Source organism: Bufo bufo, chromosome 6 (assembly GCF_905171765.1).
Source record: "Bufo bufo chromosome 6, aBufBuf1.1, whole genome shotgun sequence".
Classification (NCBI taxonomy): domain Eukaryota; kingdom Metazoa; phylum Chordata; class Amphibia; order Anura; family Bufonidae; genus Bufo; species Bufo bufo.
Window position 1 is genome coordinate 24748857 of NC_053394.1, and position 24237 is coordinate 24773093.

Genomic DNA, 24237 nt, shown 5'->3' on the forward strand with positions numbered 1-24237 from the left:
AGCCCTCTCTGTGGTCGTCCGCGCCCTGGAAAAAGTCTATGGTGTACCAATATGCCTTAGACTTTTCCTGCCATTCATCAGCGCAGGGCGCACCATGAACAGCACAGGCAGCGCACTGACTGTAGGCAGCTATTATAGCTAAATGATAAAGTACAGGGAAGATGGACTATACTGGACTGTAGTATTCAGGGTAAATTGCTGTGTGTTGGCACTTTGCGATAAATAAGCGGGTTTGGGGTTGCAGTTTGGGCACTCTGCCATTAAAGGTTCGCCATCACTGCCCTAGGCTGAGGATAGGCCATTACTTGTAAAGGAGTGGACAACACATTTAAAGGGTATAGGATATGCCCCCAAAGTCCGATAGGTGCAGGTCCCACCTATACTTAGAACAATGCCCACAAAGTGCCAGAGGGCGCACCGCGCATGCACAGTCACCCTCCATTCATTTCTACAAGACTGCCGAATATAGCCGAGCATCGCGCTCGGCTATTTTCGGAAGTCCCATAGAAATGAACGGCACATGCGGCCACTGCTCCATTCACTTCTATGGGGCCGACAGAAATAGCCGAGTCGGCGCTCAGTTATTTTTCGGCAGTCCCATAGAAATGAATGCATGCGCGGTGCGCCCTTCGGCACTTTGTGGTCTCGGATCTAAGTATAGGTGGGACCCGCACCTATCAGACATTGCCCCCAATGTCCAAGATGGGAATACCCCTTCAAGGCTGTGGATTCTCACATCTCCAGCATGCCCCATCTCTTCCCAAAATGCTGCCGGGTTTCACTTGGGATTTCACTCATTAACATGTTAATCTGCAGCTTAATCCGCACCAACGAAGAACACATGTAACTTAAGCCGATTTCACTTTGGGTTTTAACGAAGATTGTGGGGAGGAAGGGGAGCGGTTCTGGTGCTTAGTGGGCCAGTGCAAGACAAAACCACAGAAACTGAAGTATGGGGAGAGAAAAACTTTATTCACACGGTTTTGTGAACACATAAACCAGCCAACTACTGCGAGAGAAACCCCTGCACCCCAGGACTGAGCACACGGATCCTGGTATCGGATCTCCACCCCCGAGTCCTGCCCCCAATGCAGAAGCAGACACCGCCTGACCGTCCAATACGCCAGACCCATTCTCTGCTGAAGATATTGGGGGGGGAAAGAGTGCAGCAATGGGAATGGAGGGTTGGGAGAATCCAAGGACAGGAACATCTTGCAGCAATAACCTCGGAATAAAGCCGCACCAAACCTTGAAGATGAGAACCAGGAAACCATCTATCCCACAATCCTCGCCAAGGAGGGACACAGACCGTGAGGGGAGGGGGGATTAGCTCTGCACACGCTGGTAAAAGTAAATGTAGCCAAGGTCTTTTGGAGGCTTCTCAGATGCGCAGACCTTCTGGTCATTGTAGATCACCCACCTGAAGAAGACAAAGAGAGGACAGTGGTCAGCAAGAGACAGGAGGAGGCTGAAGGAGAAGACAGTGGTCAGCAAGAGACAGGAGGAGGCTGAAGGAGAAGACAGTAGTCAGCAAGACAAGGATGGAGGACGGGGGCTGGAGGACAAGACAGTAGTCAGCAAGACAAGGATGGAGGACGGGGGCTGGAGGACAGTGGTCAGCAACAGTGATGACGGGGGCTGGAGGACAGTGGTCAGCAACAGCGAGGACAGGGGCTGGAGGACAGTGGTCAGCAACAGCGAGGACGGGGGCTGGAGGACAGTGGTCAGCAACAGTGAGGACGGGGGCTGGAGGACAGTGGTCAGCAACAGGGAGGACGGGGGATGGAGGACAGTGGTCAGCAACAGTGAGGACGGCGGCTGGAGGACAGTGGTCAGCAACAGTGAGGACGGCGGCTGGAGGACAGTGGTCAGCAACAGGGAGGACGGGGGCTGGAGGACAGTGGTCAGCAACAGTGAGGACGGGGGCTGGAGGACAGTGGTCAGCAACAGTGAGGACGGGGGCTGGAGGACAGTGGTCAGCAACAGTGAGGACGGGGGCTGGAGGACAGTGGTCAGCAACAGGGAGGACGGAGGCTGGAGGACAGTGGTCAGCAACAGGGAGGACGGGAGCTGGAGGACAGTGGTCAGCAACAGGGAGGACGGGGGCTGGAGGACAGTGGTCAGCAACAGGGAGGACGGGGGCTGGAGGACAGTGGTCAGCAACAGGGAGGACGGGGGCTGGAGGACAGTGGTCAGCAACAGGGAGGACGGGGGCTGGAGGACAGTGGTCAGCAACAGGGAGGACGGGGGCTGGAGGACAGTGGTCAGCAACAGTGAGGACGGGGGCTGGAGGACAGTGGTCAGCAACAGGGAGGACGGGGGCTGGAGGACAGTGGTCAGCAACAGTGAGGACGGCGGCTGGAGGACAGTGGTCAGCAACAGGGAGGACGGGGGCTGGAGGACAGTGGTCAGCAACAGGGAGGACGGGGGCTGGAGGACAGTGGTCAGCAACAGGGAGGACGGGGGCTGGAGGACAGTGGTCAGCAACAGGGAGGACGGGGGCTGGAGGACAGTGGTCAGCAACAGAAAGCACAGAGGCGGGAGGAGAGGAGAGATTGCAGAAAAGGAAACCTCCACCATTGAGCAATTATGTTAAATAGTGGAGGTTTGACCTTTCCTAGAAATGTGGAGCTTTATTTAAATAAATTCCATTATGTATCTGCAACTGAGGGGGGGGGGGGGGCTCTTCCGTGCTTATAGGGGACACAAATGTCACTTGTGGGTCCATAGAGTCTGTATAGCAAGTTACTTAGTGCTTCTTTCCCCATTCATTCCTTGGTGAGCAGCGCCCGGTCTCTGGCGGTGTTCCTGCACACTGAAGACCTTGAGGAGCATCCAGGGAACATCTAGCTATGAAACAAAGAGCTTAGCTCCACTGAAGACATCATCAGGATAGATGCGTCTTGCTACCACCTCCTCCTCTCTCTGTATTATATTGGCATCATAATGATTTGTTCAGGACTTCGGTGACTGCTCTGTATGTTATCTTTTCTGTGTATAGATTATTTTAAAAAAAAATATTAAAAAAAAAATATTTGCTTGGTCTTGAAAGGGTTAATGCCGAAGGGAGTTTTTTTTCATTGTGATTCCCATGTTTTCTTCTCTGTAGTGTCACGGCTCTGAATGTTGGTACATATCCCTGTGCACTAATAACACGCAGGCAGTTTGTAAGGACAGACCCTTGCCCATGCGATCAATGGCGCGGCAACAGCTGTAATCTTCAGGATGGGTCGTCAATATCAGATCAGTGGGGGTCGGACTCCCAGCACCCCCCATTCGGCAGTTTGGAGGGCTTCGTTAGTTACCTGCGTGCTGTCTACACAGTGGTGGTAACTGCCACGTCCCCTTCGGCTAAGCCCGCTCCACAGGTTTTTAAAAGTGGCGTGTGCAGTGGAGAATCTCAAAAAGTTGCAAGTTTTTGCACAAAATCCCTTTTGTCCAAAAACGTGCGACTTCTGTATGCCAGAAAACAGGCATACAACCTTAGTAATGTTTTTATCATGGGGTGAGGAAGGAGAAGGGGGGGGGGGGGGGGGCGCGCTGCGGTTGTTAGACTCTGTAACGGATGACACAAGGCTGGAAAGTGAAATACAGAAAAGGGAAAATGAGGCGAAGGACCAGACATGCTGAACATGGAGAGGGTCTCACCGTCCGTCTTTCTTTATGTGACATACGTAGTGACCGCACATGGTGGACGTTCCCATATGACTGATGAATGCGAACAGCTCATATCCTGTCAAGACGAAAGAGATAAAGCGTAAAATAAAGACCCCCTCTGTATTTCATTTTGTCACCCCATCCAAAACGGACGCATCTGATCTCTGAGAGCGCCCTGCTCCAAATGAGAAAGTGCCAAAATGGGTGTCGAAAAAAATGTACCATATGACTGCATCCATGACACTGTTAAAGGGGTTTTCTCATTACAACAGCTTATCCCCTATCCACATAGGATAAGTGTTTGATCGGCGGGGGGTGTGACCCCTGGGGTCACCGCCAATCACTAGAACGGAGGCCAGTAATTCCCCTGTTCTAATGGAGCTGTGCACGCACATAAGGCTGATGTTCTATTCAACTCTATGGGACTTATACCCTGTAGAATTGTATGGCGGGGCAGCAGCGGGCATGCGTGTACACCACCCCATTCAACTGATCGGTGGGGGTCCCAGCAGTCAGATTCCCGCCACTTGCTTATGAACCACCCTGTGGATGCTACCGCTTAGGAGGTGAGGTTTGACAATCTTTTTGTCCTAGTGAAGACCAGGCAGAGGACACTGAGGAAGATTGGCCATGTATGGATCGTGTGAGTTTTTGAAACTGGCAGCCAGCGAACCAGATAAAGGACCATGTGCATAAGTCCCTGAAGGGGTTGTTCAAGATTACAAAAACATGGCTGCTTTCTTCCAAAAACAGCACCGCACCTATCCACAGAGTGTGCCTGGTATTGCAGCTCAACACCTTTGAAGGGAATTTAACGAAAGCAGCAAAGTATCTCTGCTCCTGGTAAAGGACGAAGTGCTGGGTGGTGTTTGCACTCTATCTTTAGTGTTTAATTGTCTCTGGCTTGTCTTCACTTCTACACGTGTAATCCATCATTGTGAATGATGAGGCTACTACCAACACTACTAACTACTACTACTACTACTAACTACTACTACTAACTACTACTACAAACTACTACTACTACTACTACTACTAACTACTAACACTACTACTACTACTACTAACTACTACTACTAACTACTACTACTACTACTAACTACTAACACTACTACTACTAACACTACGAACTACTACTACTAACACTACCAACACTACTACGACTAGCTACTAACTACCAACACTACTACTACTAACTACTACTACTAACACTACTATTAACTACTAACACTACTAACTACTAACACTACTAACTACTAACACTACTACTAACTACTAACACTACTACTAACTACTAACACTACTAACTACTAACACTACTAACTACTAACACTACTACTAACACTACTAACTACTACTACTACTACTACTAACACCACTACTACTACGACTAGCTACTAACTACCAACACTACTACTACTACTACTAACTAACAACACTACTACCACTACTACTACTACTACTACTACTAACTATTAACAGTACTAACTACTAACACTACTACTACTGACTACTAACACTACTACTACTAACTATTAACACTACTAACTACCAACACTACTACTACTAACTAACAACACTACTACTACCACTACTAACTATTAACACTACTAACTACTACTACTACTAACTACCAACACTACTACCAACACTACTACTAACACAACTGTTGGACACTCACGGCCATTCCCATCTTTGACGCGAGGCCCGGCAGCAGGGAGGCTCTCGGACACGGATTCTGCCACGGAGCGTCCTTCTGACAGGTCCATAGCAGCTTCAGCATCCAGGTCATCGATGTGCGAGAAGATCCAGTCCACTGCTCGCTCCAGACTGTTGCTCTAGAGGGGAAGTTACAGAGATTGAGCGTTCGGTTATCGCCCTCACACTAAGGCCTCTTTCACACGGGCGTTGCAGGTGCATTGCGGGAACATGCGCAGTTTTTCCACGCGAGTGCAAAACATTGTAATGCGTTTTGCACTCGCGTGATAAAAATCGTGCATGTTTGGTACAAACTTGGGATCGGTTTTCTGTAGATTGTATTATTTTCCCTTATAACATGGTTATGAGGGAAAATAATAGCATTCTGAATACAGAATGCATAGTCCAATAGGGCTGGAGGGGTTAAAAAAAAATACAAATAATTTAACTCACCTTAATCCACTTGATCGCGCAGCCCGGCATCTCCTTCTGTCTTTTTTTTTGCTGTGTGCAGGAACAGGACCTGTGGTGACGTCACTCCGGTCATCACATGATCCATCACCATGGTAAAAGATCATGTGACGGACCATGTGATGACCGGAGTGACGTCACCACAGGTCCTTTTCCTGCACACAGCAAAGATGAAGACAGACGAGATGCCGTGCTGCGCGAGCAAGTGGATTAAGGTGAGTTTAATTATTTTTTAACCCCTCCAGCCCTATTTTACTATGCATTCTGTATTCAGAATGCTATTATTTTCCCTTATAACCATGTTATAAGGGAAAATAATAATGATCGGGTCTCCATCCCGATAGTCTCCTAGCAACCGTGCGTGAAAATCGCACCGCATCCGCACTTGTTTGCGATTTTCACGCATACCCCATTCATTTCTATGGGGCCTGCGTTGCGTGGAAAATGCACAAAGAGGAGCATGCTGCGATTTTCACGCAACGCACAAGTGATGCATGAAAATCACCGCTCATGTGAACTGCCCCATAGAAATGAATGGGTCGGTATTCAGTGCGGGTGCAATGCGTTCACCTCACGCTTCGCATCCGCGCGGAATAACTCGCCCGTGTGAAAGGGGCCTAAGGGATACTCTCCTCGTCATTGTGGAGGGGGCCCTCGTCATTGTGGAGGGGGCCACTGTATGTAATGCGAGCAGCTGGAGAGCGCAGAACAGTCGTCAATGACCGCACACAGCGCTGGCGAAGTACTTACTGTAGAGCGGAGAGCCTTCACTGCTTGCTCGTGGGAGAAGCCCATAGATATAATTGTGGCTATGTGCTCCTCAGATGGAGGGTCTCCTCCTGTGGGGACTGAAGGTGGAGCGCTGACCCCGGATAAAACTAAAGGATGAGCAAAGTCTGCGAAGAGAAGGAGTACCGTGAGGGTTATCATGAAGTGCATTAGAAGCCTCCACCCCTATCCTGGTAATGGTATGGCCCACACCCATCGCTGTATACATATGGAGTGCCTTACAGGATGCTTTCCATCAGTGATCCCCACCTGTGGGTCTCAAGCGGTTGAAAAACTACAACTCCCAGCATGCCCTAACTGCAGGAGATCCCGTAACATTTTCAAGAGCTCTGCTTGGTTCCACATGTTACCTGGGTCGTCCATGTGAGACATCACCCACGTCATGGCGGCTTCTGCGCCGCTGTTGCCCGTGTAATAAACTGCTTTGCGACAGGCTTCGGCTGGGAATCCCATTTCCACCAGCTGCGTGACCACCGACTCGTCCAGCATGGGAGCTGAGGGGACAGATATGGAAGTGAATTAAGAAGAGATGGGATGTGGCGTCCTGCATTTAATGGGGTTCAGAGACAGCCCAAAGGGGTGAGCAGAGAAAGAGTTAATAGATCCCCCGGAGCAGGGAGCCCACAGGCAGACCCCCCTCCCCCTAGAGACACACACAGGTCATGCACAGCCATCCACGTGACACGTACACGGACTACTAGTGTCACATCATGGGACCCCCCCAGCTGCGGGGCAGGAAAGCGCCCAATAACAACCAATCAGGATGCAGCTTCCTTCTCCAAAAGGCTGCAGAGATCTGGGAGCTGGCTGTGAGGGGAGGGAACGGCACTGCCATTACAGCATCCTATAGAGCAGGGATGTTCAACCGGCGGCCCTCCAGCTGTTGTAAAACTACGACTCCCACCATGCCCTTCTGAAGGCTGATAGCTGTAGGCTGTCCGGGAAGGATGGGAGTTGTAGTTTTGCAACAGCTGGAGGGCCGCACGTTGAGCATGCCCGCTAGAGAGTAACGAGCAATGGTACTTACACGTCCACATTGTTGCTTAGCAACAGACACAAGCACCATGAAGCCTGGCAAAGTTATTCCCTGCAAAACCCAGAGGCAGCACGCCCCCCAGGGCCAAGAAAATGGCAACCAGCTGGCGTGCTATTAACCCCTTTAACACCACCATACATACAAGCAGTGCAGGGTTTAATAATGCCGTCTCTTCCTGGGCGCCATAGCCGCCGAGTTTCTAATGTTTTAAACAGCAGACACCCAAGGCTAATGTCCGCAATTGGTAATAACGCCGATTGCAGACATTTAACCCCTCAGATGTTGTGGTCCTATGTGGCCACGTCATCTGATAGCAGAAATTTGGAACGTCTTACCCTAGCTGAGATTGGGGAGGGTGTTACTTAGTGGTAATAGTCCAGAACCTGTATCAGGCTATTACAAGTATATTACAATGCAGGCCTGCAGGTGGCAGCACTGCAATATACCAAATTTACCACACTATATTAAAGGGGTTATCCAATACTATAAAAATGTCCCCCATATGCCGGGCCCCTGACAATGAATATACTTACCTGGCTCCCCGCACCGCCGCTTCTCCCCGTGAGAGATAGCAGCCAATGACGGAACAAGCCTCCCTAGTGTCCCCTGTGATGTTAAGGAGGCTCGTCCTCGCCTGCCACTGGCTGCTCCCCCCAACACCGGATGTTTTCATCCGCACACGGGGAGAAGCTGCATGGGGACCAGGAGCGGCGCGGGGAGAGGGGTAAGTATATTCCACGTGAGGGGCCCGGCATATGGGGGACATTTTTATAGTATTGAATAACCCCTTTAAATTACATAGAGTGTGGAAAGGGCAAGTTCATGTGCCCAGGGGAAATTGCGCTAAGTAAAAAAAAATAAAAAAAAAAATAATACAAAATTAAAAAAAAATATATAAAAAAAATCTAAATCACCCCTCTTTCCCCAAAATTCTAAAAAAAATTCTAAAAAAAAAAAATTCTAAAAAAAAAAAAATTGTTCGGTATCTCCATGTCCAAAAAAATTATTCATCCCATACTTCAAACGGCGTAACGGAAAAAAATATCTAAAATGGTCAATTCACAATTTTTTCGTTGCTTCACCTCCTCAAAAAATTTTATAAAAAGTGATCAAAGTTATACTCACTCCAAAATGGGATCAATAAAAACTATAGTTGTCCTGCAAAAAATAAATCCAGAAACGGAAAATCGCCCGGTCCTGAAGGGTTAATAAGGCTAATCTATTGCATAGTAAAATGTTGTGCAGCGTATGTAGCATTCTTCACCATTTCTAAAACCTGTGCTTGCTGTCAGTGAATGGAAACTCGGTCCACATCCAAAGGATGAAACCCTGTCTCTCAGAGCAATCTTCTGGGACAGGCCACGCAGCCACGTGAGCGCCATATTCTCCAGACAGGTTTCAGCTTCTGGATGCAAACAATAAGGCTCCCAAACAGTGACAACAGGAGGAGGTCTACGGAAAAAAAAACCTGTGAGAGATGATCTTATTATAAAGCGTCGTCAGGTAGTCGTCCGTATATCTACTGTATGGACGAGGGTCAGTACAGGACACCATGGGCTATAGGGGAGGACCGGTAATGGGGGGGCGATGACATCACACATCCGTTCAACCAGCATTCACATGAACCACAAGAGTCAGAAACACTAACATGTCGGAGAGGAGAAGTGAGGGGAGCAGTACGAGTCGTCATCATCGTTGCCATAGAAACCAAGGCTACCTTTGGGCTCATCTGGGGTCACCAAAGGGGGAGCTACATCTGGAAGTTCCTCTTCATCCCCTTGCAGACCCCCACCCCGAAATTGAGACAGGTCCAGTTCCTCTGGGGCATCAATTGAGACGTCTGCGGATAATCAAATGGAGAGAGGAGGTGAGAAGGCAGCATCGAGGAAATACAGCAACCGAGAGGGTCATCTTAGAGCACGCTAACCCCTTCCTTCCGTCCCAGCGCACAGCCTCCTCCTCCGCTATATAGACAGAAGGTACATTAAAGGAGATTCCCCCTTTAAAGAGGAGCAGCCAACTCCCTGAGTGTTAGAGTCATTCATGTATTCCTTATGAAACCACAATCTTCAATAAGAACTCTGTCGTGCAGTTCCTCTGTTATTCCTCTTTGTTAAAGATGATAATTACTTACCAGTAATTGGATTTTCCATTTAGCCCCCAGAACGGCACTAAGCAGGAGGAGGAGGAGGATACCCCACCTCCCAGGGACAGGAAACAAGGCGGAGAACAATCATTAAAAAGCCTCCTCCCCTTTACCTTCTCCAGTAAGTGTCCCAGAAACTCAAGACTATGCCGAGCAGGTATATTTATTTATACTTCCTTTATCTGATGAAAGGGTATAGAACAGGCATGCTCAACCTGCGGCCCTCCAGCTGTTGCAAAACTACAACTCCCAGCATGCCCGAACAGCTTACAGCTATCAGCCTACAGCAGGGCATGCTGGGAGTTGTAGTCTTACAACAGCTGGAGGGCTGCAGGTTGAGCATGCCTGCTCTAGAACATAGTAACAAAAAAACAACAAAGGATTATTAACAAATCAACATAAGTTTGGGTGGGAAATCCCAGTGCCGTTGTGGAGGCTAAATGGAAAATCCAATTACCGGTAAGTAATTCTAATTTTTTCCCATACGCCTCCCCAACGGCACTAGGCAGGAGGATTAACAGAGGAATCAAAAAATTTAGGGAGGGACCACTGCAGACAAGACGTTACGCCCGAAAGAAAGGCCCCTATTAGAGATAACATCCAGTACTCGGACTGGACCAGGTGGCAGCCGGACATATCTGGGCCAGAGAGGCACCTTCCGCCCACCAGGTAGAAGTTTCTCTAGTTGAATGGCAGAGGGGAGTAGCGCCCCTCTCTGTATATGCCAGCGTGAAATAGTAATTTTTGAAGCCCCTTGACCGCTCTTTCTTCCTGCATACTGTTCTAGTAGGCGATTCGATTTTCTTATGTCCTTAGTGGCTTCTAGGCAAGTCAAAACGCATCTCCTGGCGTCTAGATTGCGGTACTGAACCTCCTTGTCGGACCCTGGCCTGTGGACAGAAGGTAATGACATTTCCTGCTGACAATGGAATTTTGTAAATACTTTAGGCAAAAAGGAAGGCTCATGTTTTAAAATTATTCTGTCATCCAGAATGGTTAGATATGGTGGACGTCAAGACGAGGCCTGGATCTCTCCCACCCTCCTGGTCGAGGTGATCGCAATTAAAAAAAAAGCCGTCTTTAGGGAAAGTAACCTTAGAGGGATCTCAGAGGTTCAAAAGGAGGATCCATAAGTACAGAAAGTACTAGATTAAGGTCCCAGGGAGGCACCGTAGATCTAACTGATGGGTTTCACCTATGGGCACCTTTAAAGAAACGCCTGATTAAAGCTTCATCAGCACTGAGGGCCGCTACCTGGACCTTCAGAGAACTGACCCTTATCTGTCTTCTAGGCCTTTCTGTAGGAAGTCAAGAATTATCCTGACATCTGGCAAGACAGTGGGATTCCAGGCCTGAGAAGGCATCTACTCCTAGTGCTCTGTCCTCGTAAGATAGGGAGTAGAAACGATCTAGCTGTCTGTCTATTCTGGAGGAAAAGAGGTCCAGGACAGGAATTCCCCATCTGTCGCACATTGACTGAAATATCATTTTGTTCAAGGACCACTCTCCTGATTTTAGAGGTTTTCTGCTCAGAGCATTTTCTTGTCCTTTCAGAAGAACCGCTGGAGTTTATGTGGCTTTGGGCCCTGGAGAATAACTAGAACGCCGTCTGACCATTTTCTGCTTTTTGTGCCGCCCTGTTTCTTTATATAGGCTACAGCCATTCTGTTGTCGGGTGGCTGGGTGAAAGGCTAGGAAAACTGCTAGAAGTTCCTTCCAGTTTGAGGATAGAGGATGCAATTCCTGGCTCCAATCTCCCTGGACTAGCCGATCCCTGCTGTGAGCCCCCCAACCTGACCCGCTTGCATCCTCAATGTTCATGGTAGCCCTGATGGTTTTTGGGAGCGAGAACACAGGGGTCTACCCGATTCATCATCTAAAGAAACAGAGTCGGAATCGGAGGAGACCTCTCCTTCTTCATCGACATCCAGAGGTGCGTCAGGAATAGATCTGGAGGTAGAGGGTCTCTGAGGAATCACCTCTGACTTCCTCTTTAATGATAGATTTCAGGCTGTCCACTTAAGATGGGGTCTCTTCAGCCATGATCTTATCTATACATCTCTGGCAAAGTTTTTTTTTTTTTTTTACAGATGGCACACTTTTTCTTTAATGAAGGTTCCCCTTCAGGAAGAGCTTTGGAGTAATTAATGTAAGTGGGAACCTTCACCATGAAAACCCCAATGGTGTACAAAATAAAATTGCAAACATAGATGCATCCATAAGGAAGCGGCTTACCGGGCTTAGGGCCTTTGGACGTATGCCTAGACGTCGGTAGGGCCTGTATCTTGCACCGGATCCCGGCGCCCTGCTGCAGCCCTCCTGACAAATTTAGTCAGGGAAAAGGACGGACCCAGAAAAGGCTGAGTGACATCTTTCCAAAGCAGGAGGGAACCCCTGCTATGTTCGCCACTTCATCCCGGAGGGACAGGAAACAACTGGAGAAGGTAAAGGGGGAGGAGGCTTTTTAATGATTGTTCTCCACGTTGCTTCCTGTCCCTGGCAGGCGGGTATCCTCCTACTTAGTGCCGTTGGGGAGGCGTATGGAAAAATTGACAGACATGCCAGGAGCGGTGACATCTCCTCCTTTTACCATATTATAGGGGTGATCTGAGATTAGAACTAGTGATGAGCGAACTTCTGTTTTCAAGTTCGGCGTACAAGGTTCGCGCTATCTAAGAATTAGTTATGGATTCCGCTACCACGGACAATGAGTTATGCGGTAGCGGTATCCATAAGGGAATTCTAAGAGAACCCGAACCTTGTACGCCGAACTTGAAAAAAGAAGTTTGCTCATCACTAATCAGAACACATGGGTCTGCTTTAATTCTGCCAGAAACAGCACCACACCTGTCCAATGTCTGGTACTGCAGATTGGTCGCAGCTGCAATACCAGACACTGCCAAGGAGAAGAGTGGTGCGCTGTTTGTGGATATAGAAGCAGACCCGGCTGTAACTACATGAGCAGAATTTTTACCAACCACTCGTGTCAAATGCAAAACATCACAACCTAAGCTGGCTCGGCTATTTCAGTCGGGCCCATAGACGTGAATGGGAGCAGGACTTGGTGGTGGCTGGACTGGAGTCCTCCAGCCACCACCGTGCGGGGCTCCGTTCCCGATATAAGTGCGGGTTCCAGAGGTGGAACCCGCACCTATAAGACAATGGGGGCATATCCTAGCGATATGTGATGAGACAACCCCTTTAATATTCAAGGAGTGTAAGTGGAAAAACAGCAGCAACAGGAACCAAGGCCAAGTCTGAGCTGGAGGAGAACATGACAGCAGCTGGAGTTGTGACATCCTTACCTACAGCCCACATGTCATCAGCACTCCCAACATCAACCAGTGTACAGAGAAAGAAGCCGGCAGTCCATGGCCCAGTAAATATACCCATAAGGGGGGGGATCGCGTCCTTACCCAATTTCTTTGGAACCCAGTCCAGACCAAAGGTGAATTTCTTAATCTGGATGACCAGATAATCGGGGAATGAGGCAAAGCGGGACGTCCTAAGACAGTGAAAGAAATTAGTTTACACACAATTAAAAAGGTGGGAACTTGATCACTCAGACACCTCCGCTGATCCCAAAAAACGTGGTTTCTGGCAGAGGAGTGATCACACAAAACATTCTGCTTCTTTCTAAAATAAAAAAATTCACTGGAAAGAGGTATTAAGGTATTAGGTTTCTATTATCTAATGTGCTAACGGTACTGGGAAACGCTGAACAAGAAGTAAAACTCTAGATTTTTATTAGATATGAATTAAAAAGGAAGGACCTCTATATCGCCATACTAAAAGCTAAAGAGCGTAATCAAATACGAGTACATGGGCCTTCATAAATAAATGAATGGTGCTTATAGCGCTGGTTCTCTCCGCACCATCTAGCTGAGATGTACGGTGAGAATCCAGTGGTCGCCATTCTGTAGCGGCGTATAAATTGTGGGTGCCGCAACCAGAGGTCCGGTAATTTACATGGACCCCCAATTCTACAGCGTATGTGATTAATAACGCTGCATTGTGAGGTCCCAGTACAGCCCGCTGCTTTCTCTGTATTGTAGCATAAACAAATCAGAGAACAGCAGCGGCTGATAGACCACTTTACTGTAACAAACCCTCAGCTACGAGGGAAGGACTAATTCAGAGAACATTTTCAGCCTCACAGTGTAACCAAAACTGCTTCAGTTCACAGACTGCACGCAGAGAACTTCAGAATATGAAACACGTCGCCTGTAAGAAAGTGGCAGAAGTTTTCATAATGGGTTCAATAAGACCAGACTTACTTGAGTGCAGTAGACTTGGCCTGCAGGGCGGCGCTCCAGAACTCGTCCAATTGCTCAGGGGCTGCAAAGGCTTCTAGACAGGATGTGAATGGAATTCGTGCTCTGACTAGCTCAGGAGGGGGCCGGTGATCCTGCTCTGCTTGCTGTCTGGCCTGCTCATAGGCAGCGAGCTCATCTGCACGACATATAAAGTACAGGTGAGTTCAATGGCCAATCAGCCCCCAAATATCCAGAGCTGCGGCTGGCTCATTCTGACCTTTGTTTAATGCGGCCTCCATGGGGACAGGCAGCTGCAGGATATACTCCACCCTCTGCGTGTACTTCACTTTATGAGACACCAGACATTTAATCTTCTCCTCCACCAAAAACCGGAAAACCTCATTGGGATTGGAAGAGCTGCGGCAATTTCTCTGGGGACACGTAATGCAGGGGTTCAGCACCCAAGGTGTGTAGAGCTGCAAACCCAGAGGCGGCTCTATAAAAAGTACCGCCACTCACCTCCACCATGTTTATGAAGTGTAGGAAGAACTCCTGGGCATCCTGCTGCCTGTTGGTGGAAAACTCGGGGTGTCCTTTTCCAATAAGTGCTTTAAACATACGTGGTGCAATGCCGTCCTGTATGCCCTGCAAAAAAACAGAGGGGTATATAGTGCATATAATACTGGGGGGCAATTACTATGACTGGAGTATATTCTTCTCTTTTGGTGCATTTTCTAAGATTAGTGTACCTTTAACGGGGTTGTTAAAGGATAGGTCATCACTATGTGATCGGCGGGGGTCTGACGCCCAGCACTGCCGATCATCTATTTGAAGAGACTGTGGCACATTGCTGCTTGCCAAGCACAGTGCCATTCCATTGGATAGTGGCTGTGCTTGGTATTCCAGCCCCAGTCCATTCACTTGAATGTGACTCACCTGCGCCTAGGCCATGTGATGTCAGCGGCCTAGGAAGAGGTAGCAGCGCTGTCTTTTCAAACAGCTGATCAGCAGAGGTTCTGAGAGTCAGACCCCCCAATGATCACATAGTGATGACCTATGCTGAGGATAAACGATCAGTATAAACTACTTGGACAACCCCTTTAAAGCACTGTGTTTAGTGTCACTGGGCATACAGCAACCCTGAGTTCTACCACTAGGGGGCAAACGCTAAGCGGGAAGTCATCGCTGGAATCAGCCACATTTTTGTGGGTGAGCAGAATGGTGTAAGGCCATTGTCAGTCATACAGATTTACTAACATTTACTCCAGAGACTGCTGTAAATTATAGCGCCAGTCTACACCAGCCCATAACTGGCATAAATGTGATATTCTGGCGCGTGGAATGCAAAACGCCAAATTTATGAAACGTGCCTGCTCCAGCACACATTGGATGAAGCCTGGCGTATAAAAGAGCACTCTAAGTAACCCTCCCCCTATGTATTTACTGCTTCGGCACCTGACACCGCAGCCTCACCTTCTGCTCCTCGCCCTCTTTCTCAGTTCCCGGCTTTGAGTGTTCTCCAGACAACAACCCGTGGCCGAGCTTCGCTCTGTGGAAACATCCCGCACATGGATGGGAGTCAGTCGCATCGTCAAGGACATTCATGTCAAATCTTAAGACTGTTACAATGTTTCAGTGTGAATAAGATGGAACGAGAAAGTCTCCAAACACTTAAACAGTGAATGGAAAATGGCGCCCCCTCCTGCCAACCTGACATATCACAGATGAAAACCACGCTGCCGTCCACTCACACTTGGGTGCTGAAGTCCTGCGTGGGATCAGCTGGTGCCTTATGGAATATTTGATCCATTCGCTCCACATACCTGTAAGTGATCAAGACTGGGTGTTAAACTTCATTTTAACCCCTCAACAACCAGAGTGTTTTGCTGCAATACGACCAGACACATTTTAGAGATTTTGTGCATCCTAAATCCTCCCTCATCCCTAATAATCAGTCCTCTGTCTATCCGCTGTGGAGGTTATTAGCAATGTGTCCCCTCTGACCCCGGAGACACTTACTTGCGCAGGAAGGCCGGTATACTGAACACAACCTGCATCGTTGAGTTCAGATAGCAGCTGTTGCCCAGGTTGCGGATCCCTGTGTACCCCTGTCCATACAATGGCTGCAGCTGTACCCCTGATTCTTGGATCAGCTCCCATTCGCCAATTCTCTGGTTCATATCAATTTCCAGCTCGGTCATCGTCTTGTCGGTCTAAAGATGAAGAGATGTTACTCAGGCGTTTCAGATGTACTGTGGGCCGGCAGAAATATCCTGACACGGCTTCTCTCACCTTCTGCATCTTCATCATGTCGATCCCAAAGTGAGCCAGATGTTCCGCCAGGTTGGGGTCAAGCACCATGTCGTCTTCATCGTAGGAATAAACATCTGCAGTAGATGGCGGAACAAAGAGGTAAAGAAAATACCAGAATATCGGAAAGGAGGTGAATACTTTTGCAATGAAGCAACTTAATTTTGCAACCGGAACTAAAATGCATCTAAAATAAACGATAACAACGCAAATTATCTACACATAATAAAATACATAGCTCCTGTGCAGAACTATGTGTCTCCATGGTTACAGTCTGTGACACTATACAGACAGCAGAAGAGGGAGAGATGACTGCAAGCGTCAGGGTTTGTGGTCTGTGACCGAGGAGACAAGTCTTCATTAGAGCTTTATACATAAAATGATAGGAGATATCTAATGATGATGATATGCAACGTTTGCATCATTTTATGTCTGCAGCCGGACCCCCTGGTTTCATGATGACCCAAGTTCTGTTCAGTAAACCTATGAGGTGGTCTAAAAGCTGCCTGAAGTCCTTCCTTTGCCATCCTCCTCATCAAAAACCGCACCAAAATGGATATTGTGAGAATTTCCCCTAAAAACAGTGATGTAATTGGCTGTGCAAGTGCAAAAAAGAGAAATTACCAGCTCCATCTGGAGTGATTGTGCCTAGCTTGACAGCCAACGGGTACCCGGTCTCCCTGTAATGCTGCACTGCGTGGTTATTCCCTCCACTGCCATCAAAGTACCGCCTTCCACAAAAGATGGCTCCGTCTGTCATATTGAGCCACAGGTTCTCCCGCAGGTCGCACACGCTGCACTTCCAGCCGCTGGGGGATACAATGAGGCGGACAGGGTTAAAAGGGAAAATTCCTGGATGAATAAGAATAGTAAAATAATTCTCCATTACGGCCTCACCGCTCGGCTCCACTGCGCTTGTGGCATCTCGACGGTTTATTGTCAGCCTCCAGGAGCAACGGGGGCATTGCCGTTACACCTAGAGTCTCTGCTCTCTCTGCACTTTGATTGACAAGGCCAGGCGGTGTGAATGTGATCACCGCTGCCTGACCCTGTCAAACATAGGCTCATTTGCATATAATAAAACACCATTTTTTCTCAGCAATGCAGACACATATGAACATGGGACCAACACAGATTGCTTCAGCTGCCAAGTGCACATGGAACAGGTCAGCCAGTGTCATAGGTACAAAACTGCTGACAGATGCCCTTTAAGAACTCTAACTCTGTACACCAGGAATCAATAACCTCCAACACTCCAGCCGTTCTCAAACTACAACTCCCAGAATCCTCCTTTCACTTCTATGGGAGTTACAAGAACAGCCGAGTAAGTGGACATGCTGAGAGTTGTAGTTTCACAGCAGCTGGAGGGCCAAAGGTTACCAATTCCTGCTGTACACATATCACAATGGTGAGAGGATATACAGCAGGACAAGCTAGAAAGGCCATACTACAGAAGACTTACCAAGGAGGGATACGGGGAGCCCCCTCAAGCTGTTGGAGACTGAACGCGTGTTTGGAGACTTGCCTCACCTCCCCGTCCCATGCCTGAATCTCCTGCTTACGAGAAGCAGAGTCGGCAGCTAAGATGGCATCAATGGCAGAGGACACCTAAGAGACGGAAGAAAATGGAGTGAGATGCACAAGAAGAAAGGAGAGCATGGAAGAATGCAGCACAACAACCCTCAACATCCCAATGTCAGTAATACAATGTTCACAAATATGTCCCCCCACCCCACACACACCTCAGATTACCCACCCGGTCCCTGACCATCTCTGGGAGTTCCAACAGTCCGTCCCGCTGAATCTCCAGGAACTCGGGCAGAATGACCATCTTCACCTCTTCCTCATACTCACACTGCTCATCACACATGTCAAATCCGCCCTCCATCCCTAAAGAAAGGGGAGAGACATCAAGGATGAGAGAAAGATGGAGGAACCGGGACCCCTCCCTATTATATAGACTCAGGCTGGATTCACACACAGCTGAGTTCATGGCCTTGTCACTCTTGTGTTTCTCCACAGTTTACCACCATAACTTTTTAGGTGCACACAGCTTTTTAGCACCTTGTTTTTGCGGGAAGAGTTACTGAATTCTTAGAAATCACTTTGAGATACATATAAAAACGCCTCTCCGCCACCGCTCCGGTCTGGCTGCTTTCGGTTCCGCAGCACCAGGCAACGCTTTGATCACGTGACCACCACTACGGACAATAACAGGCCTCTGCAGTCACAGCAGTGATGTACGGTTCAATCTGCTGAGGCCTGTGAGTGGTCACGGAATCAAAGCGCTTCCTTGTCCTGCAGGACCAGAAGCAACCAGGCATGGAGCAGCAGCGCAGAGGGGATTTTTTTATGTTCGGGGAGGACCCCAGGGGTTGTCAGCTCCAAGGTCAGACAATCCATCTAATGTTCAGTTTATGCCGATTTGTAGAACAGCAAAATCCATAAAAAATGCAATTCCTAATTTTATTTTATTATTTCATGCCGTTTGCTATAAGGTTTATTGTACAGTACAGACCAAAAGTTTGGACACACCTTCTCATTCAAAGAGTTTTCTTTATTTTCATGACTATGGAAATTGTAGATTCACACTGAAGGCATCAAAACTATGAATTAACACATGTGGAATTATATACATAACAAACAAGTGTGAAACAACTGAAAATATGTCCTATTCTAGGTTCTTCAAAGTAGCCACCTTTTGCTTTGATTACTGCTTTGCACACTCTTGGCATTCTCTTGATGAGCTTCAAGAGGTAGTCCCCTGAAATGGTCTTCACTTCACAGGTGTGCCCTGTCAGGTTTAGTAAGTGGGATTTCTTGCCTTATAAATGGGGTTGGGACCATCAGTTGCGTTGAGGAGAAGTCAGGTGGATACACAGCTGATAGTCCTACTGAATAGACTGTTAGAATTTGTATTATGGCAAGAATAAAGCAGCTAAGTAAAGAAAAATGAGTGGCCATCATTACTTTAAGAAATGAAGGTCAGTCAGTCAGCCGAAAAATTGGGAAAACTTTGAAAGTAAGGGCTATTTGACCATGAAGGAGAGTGATGGGGTGCTGCGCCAGATGACCTGGCCTCCACAGTCACCGGACCTGAACCCAATCGAGATGGTTTGGGGTGAGCTGGACTGCAGAGTGAAGGCAAAAGGGCCAACAAGTGCTAAGCATCTCTGGGAACTCCTTCAAGACTGTTGGAAGACCATTTCAGGGGACTACCTCTTGAAGCTCATCAAGAAAATGCCAAGAGTGTGCAAAGCAGTAATCAAAGCAAAAGGTGGCTACTTTGAAGAACCTAGAATATGACATATTTTCAGTTGTTTCACACTTGTTTGTTATGTATATAATTCCACATGTGTTAATTCATAGTATTGATGCCTTCATAGTCATGAAAATAAAGAAAACTCTTTGAATGAGAAGGTGTGTCCAAACTTTTGGTCTGTGCTGTACGTGTCATGGCAGTTCGGACATGCATAATAGGTGTATATTTCACTATTAAATTACTTACTGCTAACATTTTATTTTTTAGCGCCCTTAGGCGACTTCATTTTAAATGGTCACTAACTTTCACACAACAGTGATAAAGAACTAGTTCTCATGTTATCAGCTGTTTACGTCTCGCCTCCCCTTGCTAATTGCTTTTCACTTAAAAAAAAAAAAAAAGGCCTTAAAGAGGACCTGACAATATAAAATAACTAGCAGGTTGTGTAGGGCATAGTGCAGGGATGCAATATCGCTTACTAAGTTTGTCTGAATACCATCGGTACAGGGAGGAGGAGACTGCCCTATTTCTCAATGGGCGTCTCCTTCTCCCTGGCTGTAGCGCAGTCCAATCGCAGTGGAGAGCGTCACAGCCAGGGAGAAGCTAGACAGGACTCCAGAAGAGACAGCAAAGAGACTGCTGCAGCTACATAGGGAGCTTATTTCACAGCACAAGTGCTTTGTTCACAACTATACAGATCAGTACTTGTAATGTCCTCCATGGTCCTCTGGCTGCTTCTAAATGAGTGAAAATGAGGGGGGGGGGGGGGAAGCCATGGATGCCTGGTAAGCTCTTCATTCACAGCAGGGCCCCGTTCCTGAGATAGGATGGGACCTGCCCCTATCAGACATTTATGGCATATCCTATTAATATGCCATAAGTGTCTAGATGGGAATATCCCCTTTAAAGATTGTGATCAGATTTGATCCCAGCCTGTAAGTGACTGCGTCGGCACAACTTCTGTGCCCTGCATGAGCGCCATCACATACATGTACATGATAATGAGGGGAAAAACAATTCCATGGCCAGATGTCGCTTTACTTTCTTCAATGTACAGAGTGTTTTGGCTTTCGTATGCTTTTTGGGGTCTTTTGTGGCTTTTTATTTCTCTAGGATTGATAAAGAGCCAGAAAAAAACACAAGTACAAAAGGTTAAACAATTAGAAAAAAATTCTAACTATAAAAATGCTTTAAAATTGCTGAAAAATGCACGTGTGAAGGAGACAGAAGTATCAGGCACAGATCTAGTGCAGCTATGAAAGTCATTAAAAGGGTTTTCCGAGATTTCAATACTCACTGTATAGGTCATCCCTTCCTGATCTGTGGGGGTCCAACACCCAGCACCCCCTGGATCAACTGTTTTGAGAAGCCACCAGCGCTCCTGAGCAGGCCGCTGCCTTCTCGCAGCTTACCAAGCACAGCGACGCATAGTGTATAGTATCACAGTATATATATTATTCACTTGAACAGCGCTGAGCTGCTCCTAGGCCACGTGACCGATGTTCGTGTCGTCGCTGGCCGAGGAAAAACTGAGAGAAGGTCACTGCACTACTGAGAGCACTGGTGCCTTCTCAAACAGCTGATCGGCGGGGGTCCCGAGTGTCGGACCCCCACCATTCAGATACTGATAGCCTATCCAGACGATAGGTCATCAGTATCAAAATCTCAGAAAACCCCATTAATTACAGGCAGGTTCATACCTATGGCGAGGCGGGTGGGCTTCTTGCGAGGGGGGTCACCTGTATTAGAACTGGAGTCATCAGATTTCTATGGAATAAAAACATGTTACACGGTCAGCAGATGAGTCCATGATATAGCGGATCTGCACTACGATGAAAGGCTGGAAGAGGGTACAACGACCATCTGTGGGGTGCTGGGGGCATCATGCATTATGGATGGACTCACTTATTTTAACACATGAAGAGTAAGGCATCATATAGATGACCTATTGCTGACAACTTGCCCTGCTGATGGTTTCCCTTTAAACCAGGGATGCCCAACCTGTGGCCCACCAGCTGTAGCAAAACTACAATTCCCAGCATGCCCGGGTAGCCTACAGCTATTAGGCTGGGTTCAGACCTGAGCGTATTTGATATGCGCGTTTAACACGCGTTTGTGTGATTGACTGCAGTGTCCTATGGCCACAAACGCGCGTCAAAACGCCCCAAAGAAGCTCAAGAACTTGTTTGAGCGTAGGGCGTTTTTCAGCGCGTTCAAACGCGCTGTAAAACGCTCAAGTGAGAACCAGGGCCATAGGGAAGCATTGGTTTTCATGTGTTGAGCGTTTTACAGCGCGTTTGAACGCGCTGTAAAACGCTCAAGTGTGAACCCAGCCTAAGGGAATCCTGGGAATTGTAGTTTTGCAACAGCTGGAGGGTCACAGGTTGAGCATCCCTGCTTTAAACCAATCCCTTCCCTCCACACAAGCAGCTCCAGTACCGGTTTGGCGGTCCTCTTCAGGTGCAGGAACGCTCTCTGGCCAGACTTGTTGTAGTATTTTTCTACATACGGTCTGCCAAACCCCAGGAAGGTATTCATACAGATATATAATCCGCCATCAGACTCCTGAAACACAAGATGTATTCAACATTATGGAGGATGTCATTTGAAGAGAGGGGGGGGGGTTCATGTGGCCTTACATAGGACTGCTGACCCAAAATCTCTGGAGAATTTAACCTAAGGCTGCACTACTGACGTCATCATATGTGCCCGTATTGCTGAGAAAAATGAACATTTAGTATATGCAAATGAGCATCTAGGAGCAACGGGGGCGTTACCATTACACCTAGAGGCTCTGCTCTCTGTGCAACTGCCGCACCCTCTGCACTTTGAGGTGTGATGACATTTATACTGCCTGGCCCTGTCAATCAAAGTGCAGGGGGTGTGGCAGTTGCAGAGAGAGCAGAGCCTCTAGGTGTAATGGTAACGCCCCCGTTGCTCCTAGAGGCTCATTTGAATATATTAATTAAAACATAATTGTTCTCAGTAATGCGGGCACATATGAACATGGGACCAACACAGATGCCTTCAGCTGCCAAGCGTAAGAGGTCAGACAGGTTCATAGGGACAAAACTGCTGACAGATGCCCTTTATTGGTTTTACGATTTGATGGTTTTACAAGAAGCGGATGTGAGAAGACCAGTCGTGATGGCGGGCACTCCGTAACCGATTGTAGAATACAGGGATGTAGTGCAGCCGCACAGCGCGGTCACCTGACCCGGTCTGTTTACCGGACCACCCACTAAGAGCGATTATACTGTAGGATTATAATCGTCATGTCGGTGGGATGGGAACCTGACTGGGGTCCGCAGATGCGGTGTTAAGGCACCTCAGCCCCTCGTTACCCCTCTATGAACTGGTCATATTGCCACAAGGGTGTGTCTGGTGATGGTGCCCTTTAAGAGGTGTCAGTGGACAATAATTCCAGCAGGTACAGGGCAGACAGCAGAGATGATGACAGGAGAGCCACAGACAGGGATGACAATGTAATACCGGTGTATGGAAGGAGAAGGCACACTCATCCTTGTGTACTCGGTCCCCAGCCCTGGGCAGCCGGATAGTCGGCAGGACAGACAACAGCGCATCTTTAACGTCCACCATGACTCCGGTTCCTGGAGGAGAGTGACAAGGCTCTGTTTCCGCTTCCGGCGGCGCTCTGTCCTCCGCCTCACAGTCTCAGTGGTGACTGGAAGGACCGCGAAGACAGAACGCGCATGCGCGGTGAACAAAGGCAGCGCGGCGCGCAGGCTGGGTACAGCGCAGGCGCATTGGTTGCCATTCTGCGATACAGTGTCAGACCCGGCGGCCATGATTGTTGAGGGCAAGAAGGGACGATAATGGAGGGAAGAGACTCAACTGTACGCAAAAAATCGGATCTAATCCTTGGTAGAGCTAGGGTTATGTGAAAGATCAGGCCACAAAGGGGCAGATTTAGGAAAACTCTAAAACTAACGTTGGTGCCCATAACAACCAATCACAGCACAGCTTTTATTTTTCAAGCGCAGAATACCAAATGTTGTGATTGGTTGCTTCATACAATCGCCACTCACATAAGCCTTGCCCATGTTCAGCTGGGGACAGGCCAAATTTGGCAGGACTGTCTTTGAAAATTAGCGACAGCCCCTGCAAATTTGGGACTGTTTGGCGCCTGGTGCTTGCCAAATCTCCAGATGCTAATGAAGTATCCCAGCGCCTCCCAGTAATCAGCCCCTCGCTGTGTTTGGTGTAGGGGGGGCGAGACATCAAAAATACAAACGCAAGGGGGCCTGGCCTTCAGTAGCGGACGGGCCACGGTGGGGCTTGCAAAAAGGGGAAAGCCTAGTTAGTCCGCAAAAAATGTAGGCGGTACGGGTTACACACACCATTGCCTCTTGTACCAACACGCTACAAAGTTGGCAAGTCTGATTTGGTAGCCGTGTGACATTGGGACATAAACTCATCCCAGTGCGGCCTCTGAGATAAGCGTCACAGCCGGACACCACGAGAACATCTGTGGTCCCTCTCCAGAGTGTGGACACCCCTGTTTGATTTTGGTAAAAAAGGGACCACACCAACCTGACCGAGCAACTCATTCTAGGAATTATTGACCGGGGCCCAAGCAGTCAGACCCCCC

General features: G+C 48.1%; 1 protein-coding gene across 2 annotated transcripts; it reads right to left on the bottom strand.

The window, feature by feature from the left end:
* Positions 1-951: 951 nt before the first annotated feature.
* USP5 (ubiquitin specific peptidase 5) lies at positions 952-23281 on the bottom strand. Of its 2 annotated transcripts, none has more exons than XM_040435362.1 (20): positions 23118-23281; positions 22065-22190; positions 21326-21392; positions 18120-18253; positions 17826-17971; positions 16988-17172; positions 16346-16440; positions 16073-16266; positions 15805-15876; positions 15527-15602; positions 14573-14698; positions 14331-14484; positions 14075-14249; positions 13214-13302; positions 9369-9491; positions 6966-7109; positions 6577-6722; positions 5339-5495; positions 3649-3733; positions 952-1420 (listed from the first exon to the last, which is right to left on the bottom strand). In XM_040435362.1, exons 1-20 carry the CDS (start codon positions 23223-23225, stop codon positions 1327-1329), a joined length of 2496 nt encoding a protein of 831 aa, XP_040291296.1. In that variant the 5' UTR covers positions 23226-23281; the 3' UTR covers positions 952-1326. The 2 variants fall into 2 exon arrangements, with proteins under 2 accessions (XP_040291296.1, XP_040291295.1); XM_040435361.1 differs by having other exon boundaries at positions 9300-9491.
* Between the last annotated feature and the right edge of the window lie 956 nt (positions 23282-24237).

Excerpts from the sequence above, each read along its gene's own strand:
- USP5 (XM_040435361.1), bottom strand. The coding sequence starts at position 23,225 with ATGGTGGACGTTAAAGATGCGCTGTTGTCTGTCCTGCCGACTATCCGG. Across the intron at positions 17,173-17,825 it reads GCTCCCCGTATCCCTCCTTG|CGGCTGGAAGTGCAGCGTGT; the intron begins GTAAGTCTTCTG and ends TGTATCCCCCAG. Across the intron at positions 16,267-16,345 it reads ACATGATGAAGATGCAGAAG|ACCGACAAGACGATGACCGA; the intron begins GTGAGAGAAGCC and ends CTTCATCTTTAG.